The sequence below is a fragment of the Rattus rattus genome, chromosome 5 (assembly GCF_011064425.1).
Source record: "Rattus rattus isolate New Zealand chromosome 5, Rrattus_CSIRO_v1, whole genome shotgun sequence".
Taxonomy (NCBI): domain Eukaryota; kingdom Metazoa; phylum Chordata; class Mammalia; order Rodentia; family Muridae; genus Rattus; species Rattus rattus.
Window position 1 is genome coordinate 11,894,108 of NC_046158.1, and position 17,137 is coordinate 11,911,244.

General features: G+C 51.6%; 3 protein-coding genes across 3 annotated transcripts; all 3 read right to left on the bottom strand.

Annotated features, from left to right (window-relative positions):
* Positions 1 to 48: 48 nt before the first annotated feature.
* Positions 49 to 1,703, bottom strand: Lrrc26 (leucine rich repeat containing 26). The gene is made up of 2 exons (XM_032903120.1): positions 576 to 1,703; positions 49 to 499 (listed from the first exon to the last, which is right to left on the bottom strand). The coding sequence occupies exons 1-2, from the start codon at positions 1,252 to 1,254 to the stop codon at positions 180 to 182; spliced, it is 999 nt and encodes a 332-aa protein (XP_032759011.1). The 5' UTR covers positions 1,255 to 1,703; the 3' UTR covers positions 49 to 179.
* A 343-nt stretch (positions 1,704 to 2,046) lies between these two features.
* On the bottom strand, positions 2,047 to 3,095 carry Tmem210 (transmembrane protein 210). Its single transcript, XM_032901824.1, has 4 exons — positions 3,029 to 3,095; positions 2,731 to 2,866; positions 2,470 to 2,499; positions 2,047 to 2,311 (listed from the first exon to the last, which is right to left on the bottom strand). Exons 1-4 carry the CDS (start codon positions 3,093 to 3,095, stop codon positions 2,047 to 2,049), a joined length of 498 nt encoding a protein of 165 aa, XP_032757715.1.
* A 2,449-nt stretch (positions 3,096 to 5,544) lies between these two features.
* Anapc2 (anaphase promoting complex subunit 2) lies at positions 5,545 to 17,130 on the bottom strand. Its single transcript, XM_032903121.1, has 13 exons — positions 16,939 to 17,130; positions 16,080 to 16,702; positions 15,711 to 15,843; positions 14,780 to 14,954; positions 13,680 to 13,799; positions 12,625 to 12,742; positions 12,019 to 12,200; positions 11,200 to 11,341; positions 10,378 to 10,453; positions 10,094 to 10,297; positions 6,478 to 6,607; positions 5,987 to 6,222; positions 5,545 to 5,908 (listed from the first exon to the last, which is right to left on the bottom strand). Exons 1-13 carry the CDS (start codon positions 17,095 to 17,097, stop codon positions 5,696 to 5,698), a joined length of 2,511 nt encoding a protein of 836 aa, XP_032759012.1. The 5' UTR covers positions 17,098 to 17,130; the 3' UTR covers positions 5,545 to 5,695.
* Positions 17,131 to 17,137: the final 7 nt, after the last annotated feature.

Consider the following 17,137-nt stretch of genomic DNA (forward strand, 5'->3'; position numbering starts at 1 on the left):
GCGCGCACAGCCACCCCTAATCCCGGTATTCAGTGGTGATGCCTAAAGGAATGTCAGAAAATTTCCGGGTTTTGTCTATTGTTGACGCCTACAGGGAATGTGAAGGGAGGATCGGGGATTTGGGAACAGTTTTCAAAGTGCGGGATACTACAGGAGCGCTAGAAACAACAGCGGAACCCTTAGGCTTGGATAGCTGTTGTTGTAGGGCTCCCAACATCCTCCAGGGAGGCTGGGCCCTCGGGGTCTGGCTGTCTCCTTATTAAGTGGCGCACTGTGGTGCGGCGGCGCCGGCGCCGTGCACCACAAGCAGTGAGTACGGAGCCCAATGCCAGGCAGATGGCTAAACTGGCAAGGAAGGAGGCCGGCCCGAGAGCATAGACCACCGCCAGGTCTCGCGCAGCGAGTGACTGCGTGCACTGTTTGAAGGCGTTGTCCGGAAAGTCTGTCAGTAGGTTGAGCGTTTGAAGTTTTGGAGACACACAGAGCAGGGTCTCAGTTTCTGCGGGACACAGGAGCGGCGTCAGATGGCAGCAGTGGCAACAAACATCATCCGCCCCGTGCCCCAGATGGCTCACCTGAAGTGGGACGCGGGTGCTTACGCAGCCAGGTGCAAAGCGGGCGCAGCGCGCAGCTGCACGCCCAGGGGTTGCCATGCAAGCGCAACACGTCGAGGGCAGGCAAGCTATTCAGCAAACCCGCCTCGAGTGCCGATAGTGAATTGTCCTGCAGGCTGAGCACCCGCAGTAAAGGGAGCGGGCCCAGGATCGAGGACTCCAGGAGTGCCAGCCGGTTACCCGCTAGGGAGAGGAAACTCAGCGCTCGCAGCGGCGTGAAGGTGCCAGGAGACAGAGTTTCCAGCTGGTTGGAACTCAGGTCCAGCCGTTGCAACACTCCCAGACCCCAGAAAGCTCGCGCGTGCACCGACCGAAGCCGGTTCTCCCGCAGGTCTAGGTATAGCAGTGCGCCTGCATCGGCGAAGGCACCTGGAGGTAGTGTGCTCACTCGATTGCGATCCAGCAGCAGTGAGCGTACTTGCCAGCTCAGGCCCGCCGGTACCGCGGGCAGCGCCAGCGCGGAGCAATTGGCCTTGCCTCCTGGTGAACATGAACATGCCTCGGGGCATACGGAGGCCACGGGGGATTTGGAAGGGTCAGTTCCAATGTGCTCTTGGGTCCAGACTCGTCTCCACGACAACAGCAGCAGCAGCAGCAGAGAGAGTTGCGGCGGAAACCGCGAGAAAAAATAACCCCTCATGGAGGCAGCTCGAGAACAGGAGGGGACCTTGATCCCTGTGTGGCTTCGGAGTTCAGGTGACCCAGAGCTTGTCCCTGCCTCACCTGCACAAGTATTAACTCTCCCGCCCTAGCACAACAGTTTCTGTCCCACTGCTGGTTCCTCAACTTGGGCGGGGGCCAGGCACAGAGCCAATGCCCAGTACTGCCAACCACCTGTCCAGAGCTCCAGTCTTGGCTTGGCCTTGAGCCCGGTATAGAGCTGATGAGACCATCGGCCTCCCCACAGAGACCTAAAAAGCAGGATCAAAGCCACCAGTTCTGCATCATAGAATGCAGCATGCAGTGCCTTGCTCCATACCCCAGTCACAATTTCTATTCCTATTCGGCAAAAGGACCCCCACAGATCCTAAAAGAATACCGGGCTCTTGGCAGAGGATCGGTGAAAGCATAAACACGTGATGGAGCCTAACCACAGAGGGAAAGACCTGGGAGTGTAGGAAGGACGACACATCTAAGGCAAAAGAGGGAGTATAGGAAAGATGTCGCAACCCTCTCCAGCTTGGAGCTCCTGAGGACAGTGTCAGCGGAAAGGGCTGGCCACTGCAGTTCCCTTTTGGTTTGCCAGCTTACAGGGCCTATCTTGGGGAATCTGGGAAGGTAGGAGGGTCCAGGATCAGTCATCTCTTTAAGATCAATAGTAGGCAAATGCAGGAAAGAGCTGAACCGGCCAGCTGGGCTAGGAGCTAGAAACCCCAAAGGTATGGCTCAGTAACCCAGGGTGGAGACAACCACCATGATTCATGCACAAACATTACCTCATGAGGGACCTGCAAGAAGGACAGCACATAATCACTAAATACTGTTTAATTCTCCAGCCTAGCTGCTCTCCACTACACTGGAGGTGGGGGGGAGGGGGAGGGGGGAGGGGCTGTAGAGGAGCAGTCATGGCCGTGAGGGTATGGTTCTCCAAGGACTGCATCATGGATACCTCCAGATCAGGGTCCATGAGGTGGGACTCCACGTGCACCGTGTGCAGGTCTATTTGATCTTCCTGGACCCCATAGGGCTCCTCCAACCTGCATGATGGACATCAGCATGGTCCAACAAGGCCTTGGTCACCCAGGGGCGAACAGCCCATGAGGACGTTGCTCTCAATAAAACTGTGAGCTGCACTTCCAGGAGGGGGCGGAGAGGGGACACAGCTCACCTCTGAGACTTCCTCTGACACACTTACCTGTTTTCCGAGTGTCCAGGGCACGTGTCACTGAGGGGGACAAAGGCAGGTGTGATCTTTGGAGAAATGCTCATTCTTACGTCTGGAAGTCCCCTGCAACATCTTCCTACAACCCTCATACCCAACACGCACCTTGGAAAACACTATCCCCAGCCTCTCATGACATACCACCCTAGGAAGAGGCCCCTCAAAGCATGACTAACAGCCTGGGGCCAGAATTAAAGCCTCACTCCCACTGTGCCCAATCCAAAGCTCACGCACTCCTTGGCCCGAAAGACACCAAGCGCCACAACAACGAGGGCACAGAAGCAGCTGGCACTGATACCAGCCAGCACCACAATGAGGGCAATAAGGGCCTCACGGCTGAGACCGAGGCTGCATTCACAGTAGGTTCCAGCTGCAGAAACAAGGCCACAAGACCAGGGGCTAGTCACCTGCCTGTGGAGGACCCTCAGGTCCACCTCCCACCCCACCCTGTGACCCTCAGAAGGACACAAATGGTTTGCCCTGCCTGGAAAAGGGGAGGGGCTCTGGCTGGAGGGCTACTGGGAGGAGGCACCTGAAGCAGGTATGAGCACAAGGGACAGACATATCAGGCCAAGGGGGCCAGCTGGGCAGGAGTCCATGTCCAGCCCCCAGCCCCACCACACACCTCTAGATGGAACTCACTGGAAGGTGCTGACCTCACAGTGGGGCTGTGAGGCAGAGGGTGTGGGGGCAGGGCCTCAGAGCACTCAGGCTGACTTGAACTTCATTCATACTCAGATGCTGGAATTCCAGGAGTCCAGGGCAGAAAGCCCTGGATGGAGCAGGTAAAGGGCTCAGGGCTAGCAAGCTCTGGCTAGGTCTGAGTCAGGGGATATTAGAGCTTCAGCTTTAAGGACTTATAGAACTTCTAATTAAGTGGGTGAGGAACCTACTTTGCTGTCCATCTGGTGTTAAGGACCATGGTCTCAGTTTGCTTTTTAACATCAGGACTGCAGATCTCTAAGTGGAGTCAGAGTTCTACCTAACTCCCTGCTAATAAACCCATCCCCAGGGTGAGGCAAGCAGGATGAAGAGGCAGGGGGTAGGTCTATGTATCTATTTGCCCTTCTTGATGGCTTTGGAGAACTGAGCTCAGATAGCCTTTAAAGCCCAGGTTAGAGGACTACTAGTGTCCTAAGGAATCCTTGATCATCCACTGGGATAGGAGTCACTGGCTACATTTGCCTGAGCAGGATACCTCACCATCTCCTCAGAACACCCCCCCCCCGCCCCCAAAAGAGCAGATGGCTCAGAACTGACTGCACTCTCTGCCTCGCACATGCAGTGTTGTTAGTCAGAGCTCAGTGCTGGGAGGGTCTGTTGCCTTAGGGATCAGACAGTCACTGCCCAAGGAAGCGAGTTTGCCTAGAGGCTAGCATGGTCAGGGTTAACCTACATCTCTGTACTGAACTTGGTGTTGGTGCCCTGGGCTGGGAAGCAGAACAGCCCCACCTTGCTGCCACTCTTTATGCCAAGCAAACTAAGGGCAGGAGGAGGAAATGTCAGCCCTGCAGCTGACTGAGCCCCGCCTCCTGCCAGCTGGAGCCAACAGGGAGCCAGGAAGGGAACAGTGGGAATCCAGTGGATTCACAGGTAACACAGGTACCCCCCAGGGCTGGTCTTCAAGAAACATGGGCTTTGAATTGGTTGGATGACGTTGAGAACCAAGACTTCTCTGGTCTTTAGGACACATCCACAAACTTAGTCCAAAGGAATGTAGAACAGAAGGTGTGCCTGAGGCCCAGGGCTGGCACTGTCACCCTGCCAAGCCAGCCCAGCAAGTTTATATCCTGGTTAGGACAAAGACACGCCCGTCTGTGGCCTGGTGGTGTGAACCAGATAGGAACACTGGGTGGAGGGACCTGCAGGGCCTCTGCTGCCACAACTCAGAGAAGCAGTTCTTGCATCAATGGCACTTAAGTGGGGTAGGAAGCAGGGTCTCAGGACTAGGAGTCTGAGGAGAGCACCTCATTTCTGAAGTACTTGTGAGCAAGGCTTCCTAGATTTCTGGGAACTCTTGGGCTATGACCAAGGTTGTATGCCTAATACCTACCTGCCTCTACCCTTTAAAATCTGAGGTACGACGATCACTCTAGAACAGGAAGAGTGAAATGGGACCTTTGAAGGGTCCCCTTCAGAGGTGGTGGTTTTGTAGCAGACTGGGCTTGAGGGGACTGGGAAGGGATTGGGGTAGTGGCAAAGCTCAAACTGGTGTGGCTTGTGGCCTGGAACCCACCTTGGGCAGGAGCTGACTGTGTAAACAATGATTCCAAAGGGCTTTTGTTTCCTCAGGTCAGTATTTCCTGACTGAAAACAGCTGTTCTGGGACAGGGACACAGAAGCCCACACTGTTCTACCAGATTCTGTTGTCTAAGGTTGAGGGCAGGGTCAATGTGTCCTCAACAGGTGTCTGGACAGCCTTGCCTGTAAGAGTGGTTGAGCCTTAACCTGGGGGAGAGGATTATTATACCCCGGGTATCAGTCTCGCCCCTGCCCTCATCCTATACTTCTGACGGGAGCTCCAGGGGACATGAGAGAATCTGAGTTCATACTTATAAGCTCCAAGCAGGATGGCCGGTAGAGAAAAGAGGACAGAGGTCTGATAATCCCTGGTCACTAGCATCTGGCCTTAGGCAGCCCTTGACATAGGAGTGCACTTGACTCAGGTTGCCTCGCCTGAGGATCTGATCAAGTATAAATGTTCTAACAGCACAAAGCCTTACATTGACTCCACATAGTGAAGGCCCAAGAATTCCTTTTAAAGGCCACAAAGGCAGGATGGGGCCAAAGTTGACTCAGGAGACTCTGAGCTGCCAACCCCACTCACTCTTGCTGAAACAGGCCCCAGCATATGTCTAGGGCAGGCAAAGAACATAGCTTTAGGGGAATCTATTGCCCAAACACACAAGCTCAGGCTGAGGTAAGCCTGGCTTCTTGGGTGGTTCCATTACCTGCTGCTGGGAATCCAGGCCCTATAGGGTTATAGTAGGGTGGCTATAGAGGACAAACCTGTTTGTATTCATGGGGCCTAACAAAATACACGAAAGGATGAGCTAATATGCTTTAATTTGTTCTTTAGGTGTTAGGAGGGAACAGGCAGGGGCTGGGCACAGGAACATGGGGACAGAAGGTACCCTAGCTGTCCATCCAGGGGTTGCACAGGCATGAATGCTGCAGGTCAGAGCCTGGAAGGGGAACATCAGTTGCAGTTCTTGGGCAGGCGGTAGACACCTGCAGAGTAGATGAGCTGCTGGTCTCGGACCTTCTTCTGCAAGTAGCCCTGCAGTTCCTGCAGGTCAATCTCAGCCAGTGCAGGGCCAGTCATTACAAACATTCGGAGCATGCTGTAGATGCGCTCCAGAGAGAGGCTCTCTAGGTTGGTCAACATGGCCTGGATGTATGTCCAAAAGAGCTAGGAACAGAAGCCAGACCTCGTTAGTTGGCCACTTACTTGGCCCACCCCAGCCCAATGTGGAAATGGCCAACGTACCAGTAACTCCTCTTCCTTCTGGTCAGCCTGGGAGGCCATGCCCGAGTCACTCTCATCATCACTGTCAATCAGCACCATGTTGTCCCTATCCTGAGGCCGCTCTTCCTCAATGACAGAGAAAGTGCCGGGAGGCTCCTCCCGCAGCACACCCTGCTGCAGCCACACTGACATGCGTCTTCGTAGGAGTGCCACGGGCATCTTCACCACCTTGCTCAGCTCCTCCAGGGTCCAGCTGGCTGTGTGCAGAGTCACAGGATGCAGGGTACCCTGGAGATATGCCTGCTCCAATAGCTGTTAGCCAGTTGGACCCCCAGATGCATGTGCATTGTCCTGTAACTGTTACTCACAGGTAAAAAGAATGGTTGCTACCCCTAAATTCTGGAGGGGGTGGGGGTCAGTATGTCACCTTACAGCTTATCAGACAGCAGTGTCTAGCACTAGCCCCAAGGTAGTGTGCTCAAGGCAGACCAGATGGGGTTCTAGGGACTCACCTTGGTCCTGGAAATACAGCAAGACCACTGCCTGCACTGGGGTGACCGCAACAGACAGGGTGCGGTCAGCCAGCTCCACGTCCATCGTCACCAGGCCCAGGGTATGCTTCCAACTGAGTGTCCGCATAGCCTGGGCAGGAATCATCAAGAACAGTCCAGTGGGTTCCAGGCAGGTCCAGATGAACAAGGCATAGGCTTCTATACCAGGCTACCCAGCAAGGAATGGTTCTTGCACCAATGACCTGTACCAGGGCCATCCCTGGCAGGCATGTAGTCAGCAGCCAGACCAGGAGACCTGGTTCCAGTCCCCAGTTCCGGAACAACCATGATATAACAATGAACACTGCTGATAAGTTGTGTCCCTCTCATGTCTCAGTACCTCGGACCATGAGCTATTTATTTGCAAAGAGAGTTAGTGTAGATGTAATTAGTTAAAAAGAGGTCACAGTGCAGTACGGTAGGTCTTAAAGCACAGAAGAGAGCGGTTATGAAAGGCATACGGCATGCTGATATACCAAAAGCTGGGCAAGTTTCCTAGAGGCATCAGGAGGAGCACGGGCCTGCCCACCCTGACACTGGACTTCTACTTCCCAGAACTAAAACAATATTTTTCTCTTGTTTAATACCACTCGGCCTGTGACATTTTGTTAAAGAAGTCATAATAAATGAAGATTCTGCAGTATGGATGATGCATGCCTTTAATCCCAGCACTTGTGAGGCAGAGGTAGGAGGATCTCTGTTAAGTTTGAGGCCAGCCTGGTCTACAGAGTTAGTTCCAGGATAGCCATGGCTAAACAGAGAAGTCCTGTCTCAAAAAAAAAAAAAAAAAAATGTTCTAGAGAGGGAGGAAAACTGCTATAAAAATACCTGAAATACAGTTGTTTGTACATTGGGGAAACACATGAAAGTTAAAGCCTAGATCTGTTACAGCCAATGGACTGTAACAATATGGCAGGTGAGATGATGCTGGTGAAGGTTCAGAAGAGAGAGTTACTGCACAGACTGTGGAGAATAATGTTGGTAGAGATGAGGACATTAAGAGGACCTTCTGGTGAGAGCGCAGATCGAAGTGAGGAACAAACTAGACGCTGGGGGAAGCTGGCAGAAAACCACCAGGCTCTGGCCAGAAGTTGGCTGAGATGAGTGTGACTTATAACCTGTAGATCCACTAGAACACACAGCACGGCCAGGAAGATACCGCTTCCCTTTCTTTTCCTGTTTTTTTTTTTTTTTTTTTTTTTTTTTTTTTCTTTTTTTTTCCGGAGCTGGGGACCGAACCCAGGGCCTTGCGCTTCCTAGGCAAGCGCTCTACCGCTGAGCTAAATCCCCAACCCCTTTTCCTGTTTTTAAAGACAGGACCTTACTCTGTAGCCCTAGTTGCCTTGAAACCTGCTATGTACAGCAAGCTAGCTTCAAACTAGGAGTGCTGCTGCTGTGCCCACCTTCCAAGGCTGGGAGGACAGGCGTCACCAGCTCAGGACCACGCCGTTACTTGATAAATTGGATACTGCACACTTCATGGAAAGCACCAAGGTTTTGAATGTTATGCCAGCAGCAGTGCTGACCGTCTGAATGAAGTGACAGCAGCACGGGAGAGGACACACGGGGCCAGACTGTGAACTCTGCCTACTGGGTTTCAGATTTGCTTTCGACTCATGATCCTTCTAGGTTCCTTTGGGAATGCCCATTTCTGACCTAGGCTCGTTTGAACAATGGACTCTGATCAAAACCATGTCACAGCGTCAAGCTGGAGATGAAACCTGCTGTCCTACTACTTTAGTCTCCTGAGTGCTAGGATCATAGACATGTGCTGCCCCCCTGGACTAGAAGAGACTTTAAGAACTGATGCTGAAGTGGTTAGCATCAGTTGGGATGCTACTTGGGAGATACTGGTATTGGCTAATTTGCTCCTGGGAAGAGTAGTAATTTTAGAAACTACAGACTGCCATGGGTCAAACTGTATCTCTTCAAAGAGATAGTAAGTAAAGCCCAGGACACTGACTCTCCAGTGACACTGTAAGTCCTATCTCCAAATGTGGCCTTATTTGGAAACAGAGTCATTAAATAAGTAATCTGCTAAAATAAGGTTGTCCTGCAGTAGAATTGGTCCTTAATCTGATTATAAATGGTATCCTAAGAAGAGAGGAACAGACAGAGAAAACCTGGACATAAAGACATGTATTTACCACCTGGGCAAGGGTGGTGCACACCTTTAATCCCAGCACTCGGGAGGCAGAGGCAGGCGGATCTCTGAGTTGGCGGCCAGCCTGGTCTACAGAGTGAGTTCCAGGACAGCCAGGATTATACAAAGAAACCCTATCTCGAAAAACAAAATCAAAACAAACAAACAAAAAGTCCATTTACTTAGGTCTGCTAGGGCTCCTGCGAGAGCATCCTGGGGCATCACAACTCAGCAATACAGCTCTAATCTGGCAAACCTGTGTCTGCAGTATGTCATAAGGACACCCAGGACACTGATACCTCTGACCTAGTGGCAAAACTGATGGCCTGAGACCCTCTGGGACCCCTGTAGCTCTTAAGGGAGAAGTATACCAATAAACTCACTCTACAGATAGAGAAACAGGCAGTATCAATGGCTTCCCCTGGTTTCATCCAGTTTAGCTATCCTAACACTGGTTCTAAAGCCATGACCTGAAAAAGGGTCACAATACATCACAATACATGGGCTGCACAGTCAGTCACCCACAGACCCAGCCAGATCCTTTAGGAACTTGGCTGGTGAAAGATAACTTTATTGTGGCCACAGGCTTGACCTCTCAGCACAGCCCTAGGGTTTACCAGAGCCATTCTAGTACCACCAAAATTGAGTCACACTAGTGTATGGCCATCCTAACTCTTTGGATCTGATCAACAAGACGCATCTAAGTCATGTCTGGGACCCAGGGCAAAAACTTAGCAAAGCCAACGAGGACCTCATACTAACAAAATAGGTCAGAGGAACAGTAGGAGAGGACACTGAGTACACAGGACTGGCCACTCAGATGTCCTCAACCAGGAAGTGGTAGGGCTGTGGTACTCAACCAAAACAGGACATACTGGTGACCAGTGTCAGTAAAGGCCAAAGACCATATTTAGACTCTTTCAGAAACTCAGCCAGGCAGCAAGGTTCTCACGGCTACTGACACAGACACTCCCCTTCTTTAATTTCTCCAGCCAGGGCCTTCCATCTGGGTCCAATTTTGTTGCCCCTCAAGTACTCAAAGGGACTCATCCAGGGGCACAGATCCTTAGCATGAAGCCACATAAGGTCTTCTGATCCCAGGAAGAAGCACGAGCCTCAGCACTGTGCTCATCAGGAACAAGATGCTGCAGATGCCCCCATGGCACACCTGCCTGAGGCGTGTCAGTGTCCAGCCTGACCCGACAAGGCTGGCCCCACATTTATGTACGACCCAGAGAAGGACGCTTGCCCCACCTGCGTCAGACTCTTGCCTCCCATGTCATAACTGACACCAGCTCAGGAAGGATCCTTGAACTTGGCCATACCACTCTCTGAACTCTAACCTCTACACCATTAGGGCTCAGCTGTGCTACCTGGACATGGGCTAATTCTATGTGGGGTCTGATGGTCTGACCAGAGGCCTACTGGCTGTACCTTCAGTTTCTCATACTTCTTGCAGTAAACATCCAGGGCTGCCCTGATGTCCTCAGGGACCTCCAGCTTCTCATCTTTGAAGGGAGGCCAAAATTCACTGGACAATATGACGGCATAGACCCCAAATGGTGGCTGTTCTTCCACAGGCCGCTTCTCATCCTCCTCACGGATATTGGCATTGATGCGGCGGGAATCTGCCATGTCCTAAGAAAGGATACCTCATCAACGGCCTGGGCTCAATGGTGATGGTAGGCACAACTCTCGGGGCAGTCCTGGGTATTTACCTTGAGCATGACCTCACAGAAGTGCATGGGGGCTTCTCCAAAGCGCAGCTTCAACAGCTCCACATTACGAATCTCCCTGCAAGGACAAGTTTCTGTGAGGGGCTGCAATGTGACTCCATTTCAACTGATACCCTAAGCAGACAGCTGGACCAGACAACCCACCTGCTCAGGAAACACTGGGCTGAAGGGAAAGCAGGAAGCACAAGACTAGGGCCAAAGTTTGGTCATTCTGGCTGTTGAGGTTTGGTCTTTGTTATGTATTGTAATGATAATTGCTGCCCCCACCCACCCACCCAAAGTCTGGTTGTCTCAGGGATGAGGAGATCCTCATGTACACCAAGTGATGATATGTGTAGCCTTGCTCCTTAATTTAAAACTATTAAAAGATGCCTACAGCCTGTAGCTGGGCAGAAGAGAGGTAGACAAGGTTTCAGTTCCTTGGCTTGGGGTATGAGGCAGGACCGCAAGGAAGAAAGAGAAAAGCAGTTGGAGAGAAGATACCATGGCTGTGAGAGCTGGCCAACAGTTGAGTGTCCCAGATGAAACACAACAAGTTTAACTCAGAATTATTAATAAGAAAGTAGACATAATAGCTTACAGAGTTGATATCTGCCCAGCTCTAGTGTTTTGGATAGATAAAATCTCTTTTATCTGGGAACAGAAGAACTGAATGATATAAGACTGGGTAGAAAGCCCCAATAGAGATTAATTATCCCTACAACTCTTGGCCAATAGGGGCAGTCAGTATTAGTCATGTGTTTTCCTCCAAGTGAAGGCTTAGGCCTCAGCACCCCCTGGAGGTCAACCAGTTCCTTGCCTTACCTCTCTGGACTGAAGCTGAACTGGTGGAGGAGGCGATCAGCCAGGAGGGAGCGGTACTCATTGATAAACAGGTCTTTGCTGCCATAGATGCTGACCAGCAGGCTGATGATGTCTGAAGAGCGTCGCTTGGAACTCGACTTTGCTGCACAGTACAGAGGAGCTAATGTGTACCACTGCACTTTGACAAGGACAGTGACACCTCAGAGTTCACCTGCTGGATACAGCAGTCTTGCACAGTCGGGGGGCGGGGGGCTTGCTCTAAATGCCCCAGGCAGCTGGGGTTAATGTCTCCCAGCAGAGCTGGGGTTGGTTCCTAAGGCAACTGTTCTGATAAACAGTGCCTCCTGTTTCACAAGGATCCTCAGTCAGCCATAGGAAGAGAACAAAGGTTTTCCTCTAAAAGGTTGAAGATGCTGTGTTCATGCTAAGACCTCAGCAGGACAAAGAATCCACAGCCCATGATAACCCAGCAGAGTATGGTCAAGCAAAAGATGGGACCTGGGCAGAGAATGCCACCTTAATACATGAGAATCAGGATCAAATCACAGCAGAGTGGGGTATGCAGACTTCCTATGAACCTGGTCTCTCAGGTATAACCCACAAAGGCACCTTCTATAGCTAGCTAAGGTAGCCAGTGAGGTACATATAACAAATCAGCTAGTGTTACGCATGGCCCTGACCTCTCACACACGCACCCCAAGTTTGAGGCAATGGCTGCCTCTGATATAATCAGGGTTGGGTAGCAACATCCATAACCAGAACCCAAGAGACCACTGAAGAAACCCAGGAAAAGGCCGGGTGAGGCCAATAGGCACTGACCTGGATCAGCATCCACAGGGTCAGGGACCCAGTCCTCGGGCTCGCCAGAGTCATCTTCACTGTCCTGGCCGGTCTCCAGGCAGGCCGGGTCAGTCTTAGACAGCTCAACAGCCAAGTCCCCAGTCCCATCCGAGTCCCCGGTTAGCCCAGCCACAATCTGCCGTACTGTGTCCTCCCGTGTCCTGCCAGGATTGAATGCTGCTGTCCCGACAATGTGCATGGGCATCATGACACCTGCTACAGCCCATGCTAGTGTGGCCAGTGCCAACTAGCAAGTGCTAAAAGCATGCCCATCCCGAGTCATAAAAATAAAAGTAGTACTCCGAAAAAGCAGGGGTTGAGCTACCAAGAAGGGCTTAAGGACCAGCTTTGCCAAGGAATCCACCAGAGCACTCTTTATACATACATATACACACAGCGCAACTCTGTATAGTGGGGCGGACAACCACCTTAACACTAGCAAAAGGAAAAGGGCGGGGCCCTACCCTGAGCCAATCCAGCCCTGCCCAGGCAGAGCCTCATCTTTTGACACTCAGGACTGACTGTTGCTCTGGTTCTGCAAACACCAGCAGTCAGCACAAAGTGCCAAATGCCAGTGGCACTCACCTCAGGTAGCGACGGATGGGCTCACAGGCCACCTCCAGGATGACCATAGAGGGATCTAGCACACGTAATGCCTTGATGGCAGAAATGTAGAGAGTGATGATGTCACACGTGTTGACACCTAGAGATAAGAGCAAGAGATCACACAACGGCTTGGACAGCAGTCTCCTGAACGCCAACACCTGAATGGGCAGCTGGCCATGTGGCTGGGTATCTGACGGTCACCATGGATCTCATTCAAGCCGACGGCAGTGAGTTACCTTCTTGCCTCTGCCCTACTCATTCCATTTACAGACGCAGTCTCTGGAGTGTTTACAGACGCAGTCTGTTACGGTTTGAGTTTAGAATGTCCCCTACAGGCTCGTTTTGTTTTGTTGTTATTTTTTTTTTTTTTTTCTTTTTTTCGGAGCTGGGGACCGAACCCAGGGCCTTGCGCTTGCTAGGCAAGCGCTCTACCACTGAGCTAAATCCCCAACCCCTTGTTTTGTTTTTTAAGATTTATTTGTTTTATGTGAGTCCAGGTCTTCAGACACACTAGAAGAGGGCATCAGATCCCATTACAGATGGTTGTGAGCCACCATGTGGTTGCTGGGATTTGAACTCAAGACCTCTGGAAGACCAGTCAGTGCTCTTTACTGCAGTAAATTTTGAATGTTTGATTACCAACTTAGACCCAAGAGTCTTTAGTAAGCCAGATGTGGTGGTGTACTCCTTTAATCCCAGCTATTGGGAAGCAGAGAAAGGCAGTGAGTTTAAGGCCAGTCTCGTCTACATAAAAAAAAAAAAAAAAAAAAAGGCTTTTTATGATGAACTGCAACCTTCTGAGATTAGTATAGAAACTTTGCCCTTAAGAAGCAGCCTATTCCAGAAAGATCACAAACCAATCCCAGACCAAATCATGCTCTGACTTCCTCCAAAGACACATAAAGCTCAGGGTTAGCCCAGCTCTCCCTGCTTAATAACATGCTCCTCTCTCAGGACTACAAATTCAGGGCTGGGAACTGTATGTGAACCCTGAGGGCTATCTGAATGGTCAGGCCACAGTGGCCACACAATACCTGGGTGGAGGAGTCGAGTCTCTAGGGCCACTTTGAGGGACACAAGGAGCTGCTGCCTCTGATCCGTCCTCTCCAAGCAGTACTTAAGGTCCTCAATGGCTGGCCGAGAGTCTGGGAAGTCTGAAACAGAAGGTGCCATGGGGATAGGTAAGTGAAGGGGTGATAAGCACTAAAGGATACACACAGCACAAGCAACACAACCTGGCAGGGCTCAGACAAGAACCATCCATCAGGTACCAAACATTCTACTGTCACTGTCACTGGAGGCCAATCTGACTAGAGATGGCTCATCTACCCAGAAGCACATGTGACTGCTTCACTGAAGGGACACTTTGCCAGGCCAACCAAGTACTCTCTCCACCCACTGTGGATCATTAGTACATTAGTGTGAGGTGCAGTGACACTTAAAGCTCCAACAGCTGCTTTGACTCACACAACAGTCTTCCCTTCCATGGTAGATAGCTGAACTGTCCCAAGTTGTACTAGTTCTTGGGAAAATGGAAATAAAATGTTGCCAAACGACTCTTGCAATGCAATTAGTAAAAATGCCTTCAAATCTTCTTTTTCCCCCTCCTGATTTTTGAGACCACAGGGTTTCTCTGTGTAGCCCTGGCTATCCTGGAACTCAATCTGTAGACCATGCCAGCCTTGAATTCACAGAGAACCATCTGCCTGCCTCTGCCTCCCGTGTGCTGGGATTAAAGGTGTGTGCCACCAATGCCGGCTGCAAATCTTAAATTTTAAGATTAAAATCTTTATGCATGTGAGTATTTGCTTGCAGGGACTGTTTGCTGCCCAGATGTATAGGCTCCATGTGCATGCCTGGTACCAGTGGAGGGCAGAAGAGGGGTCTGGATCTCCTGGAACTGGAGCTACAGATGGCTGTGAGCTGCCGCACGGGTGCTGACAACAACCTGAGTATTCTGTCAGAGCATCAGCCATCTTAACTGATGAGACATCTCTACAACCTGACACTATATTTTCCTACATGTTATACTTAAGTCCACTCTGCTCAGCTTATCACCCTGCCAACAGCAGCAGGTAAGGCAAAGAAAATGACTGGGAAAGGTAGGTCCTGCAAAGTAAGAAGCAGGACCAACCTCGGATGATGCTGAAAAGCTCCTCAATACGTAGGCTGGCATAGATTCGGTAGAAGAATCTCTGTACGTGACAGCGCCAACGACGCAGTGTGTTCCCAGCTTCTGGAGAAGTTGGTCTGCTGGGGTTGTCCTGAAGGAACACTTTGCCAAGCCAACCAACCACTCTCTCGATCCACTGTGAAAGATCATTAGTATGAGGTGTAATAACATTTAAAAGCTCCATTCTGACTCAGCAACCACACAGCTTCGGCAGGATGCTAGTGGAGCCCCGACCTGTGTATGGAGGCCAGAAGTATCAGATCTACACTCCACTGCCCAGGGCTCAACGCAGCTGCCCCAGGAGTTCCCAGGTTCATGACTCTACACGGCTAACACTGCGGGGACACCCACTTTGATCATTCCCTACCATGGCTAATATGCATCTGCAGCAGACAGACACTCAAAGAGTGGGAGGTATGGACTGAAGCAGAAACAAGGTGCACGACTGCATGGAGCTCAACCTGGCTTCTTCACAATGCTGGGAACCCCACAGAAGAATTACAAACCATACCTCAACAGTATGGACAACAAGAGGCATTCACCGAGGACAGCCTAGCTCCAGACTGGTTATAGGTTAATCCTGAAGGGAACTGTTAAGTCAACATATGTTTTATAGGACAGTGGAAAGAAAAGGGTCTGGTAGACCTGTCTTGCCACACCTGCCTGAGGAAACTCCTTGGAGCCACCTCTGGCCCAGGATTTAAAGGTTTTATTTTAAATGCACAGACCTATTTGGTACATATCAGATTTGTCCTTGTCACCAGGGTCCAGGATTGGCCTCTATACGGCAGCAAGATAATCTCAACCATCACCACTCCACTGTTTGCTATCAGGTCTACCCCAACCCCATTGTTGCCCTTAACAGGAAACAGACCAAGGAGAAGATTCTCACCTTGTGGAACTCACGCAAGAAAGAGCGCTCATACTCTCCTCGGCAGCGGTCTTCCATCCTTTCCCGGGTCACCTGATGCAGGGTGGTGGTCACGGCCTCAGCGCTAACCCGCTCCAGCAGACTGAGCCTATGCCTGGAGGAGATCCCCGCTTATGGAGAACCCACAACACGTGTGTCCTTTACCCGAAGGGGTCTTCCCAGAAAGACACTGTACACACACCCTAGGCCTATGTCCAGGACAGCATACACTTGATACACAATAATCCCTGGTCACAAGTATAGGCGAAAAAGACCTCGCCATCCAGTTTATTAGCTCTATTCAGAGATCTTTTAAAAGAAACTGAGGCATGGCCAGGAAGCAGTACTTACAGGACCTGGCTGAGCTGGTTGAACTGCTCCAGGGCCTGCCGGCACCAGCACTGCTGCTTGTCACTGCCACATCCTGCACACAGAGGGCTCTGCAAAAGTCGGTAGTACCTGCGGCGGGCATACCGGCTGTCCAGCTCTCCCTCTAGTTCTGGATCTGTCCCCCCTTCTCCTTTTCTCTTGCTCTGCATATAGACTCTCAGGAAACGACCATAGAGGCGCTGGACCATCTCCTGGAATGTCCTAGGGGTAGAAAAAAACAGGACTCCCCGCAACATAGTGTGAACTTTCTCCCGAAGACCCTGAGCTCCAGCGCCCATCAGCAAGCCCAGACGAGTCCATTTCTCTAGGAGTTCTAGGCTATGCAGATAGGGATCCAAGCGGCTTTCCAGCAGACCGAACGCATCCAGGAGCAGCACAAGGCATTGGGGTTCATCGACAGAGTTTTCGCGAAGGGAGATGGCATTCCAGAACTCCGTGGCAATGTTGCCTTGAAGGTCGTTCTGCAGCACTTCCACGAACCACTCCTCCAAGACAGAGTGCAGACCGTGGGCCCTCAGAACTTCTACCGCTGCACGAAGCTCTTCCTCCTTTGGTGGAACTGCACCGCTGGTCCGGGAAGATGCCTGGAGCACGGAAAACCGTGAGCAGAGGGGCGGAATAGAGGTAAAAGGAGAGGAGGGGTGTGGAAAAAAACAGCAGCCGAAGGGCTGCCAGGAAACCAAACAAATCAGATAGCTGAGGAAGGAGGCAAGCCCACTACGGGCAGAGCACGGGAGCTGTGAGGACCCAAGGATGGATTCCCTAAAGGACAAAGTCGTGGCAACTCTGCACAGGCCCGCCAACCTTTCCCCGGCCTCACCAGCCCCAGCGCAGCCGGCGGCACCAGACCGGTGCTCACAGTATTCCAGGCAACCACGAGCTCCTGTCCAGGCCTAGAGTCGCAGTCATCGGTGGCGACAATTGTCGTCGTCGCCGCCGCCGCCGCCGCCACCGATACCGCCACACCCTCGGCCTCCATCACTGTCCACAAAACAGACCCGCCCAGCGTAGCGCACGGT

Excerpts from the sequence above, each read along its gene's own strand:
- Lrrc26 (XM_032903120.1), bottom strand. The coding sequence starts at position 1,254 with ATGAGGGGTTATTTTTTCTCGCGGTTTCCGCCGCAACTCTCTCTGCTG. Across the intron at positions 500-575 it reads GCACCCGCGTCCCACTTCAG|AAACTGAGACCCTGCTCTGT; the intron begins GTGAGCCATCTG and ends TGTGTCCCGCAG.
- Tmem210 (XM_032901824.1), bottom strand. The coding sequence starts at position 3,095 with ATGGACTCCTGCCCAGCTGGCCCCCTTGGCCTGATATGTCTGTCCCTT. Across the intron at positions 2,500-2,730 it reads GGTGTCTTTCGGGCCAAGGA|TGACACGTGCCCTGGACACT; the intron begins GTGCGTGAGCTT and ends TGTCCCCCTCAG. Across the intron at positions 2,312-2,469 it reads CCTGGACACTCGGAAAACAG|GTTGGAGGAGCCCTATGGGG; the intron begins GTAAGTGTGTCA and ends TCCATCATGCAG.
- Anapc2 (XM_032903121.1), bottom strand. The coding sequence starts at position 17,097 with ATGGAGGCCGAGGGTGTGGCGGTATCGGTGGCGGCGGCGGCGGCGGCG. Across the intron at positions 10,298-10,377 it reads TCTGTGAGGTCATGCTCAAG|GACATGGCAGATTCCCGCCG; the intron begins GTAAATACCCAG and ends ATCCTTTCTTAG. Across the intron at positions 6,223-6,477 it reads GCTGTATTTCCAGGACCAAG|CCAGCTGGACCCTGGAGGAG; the intron begins GTGAGTCCCTAG and ends CTCTGCACACAG.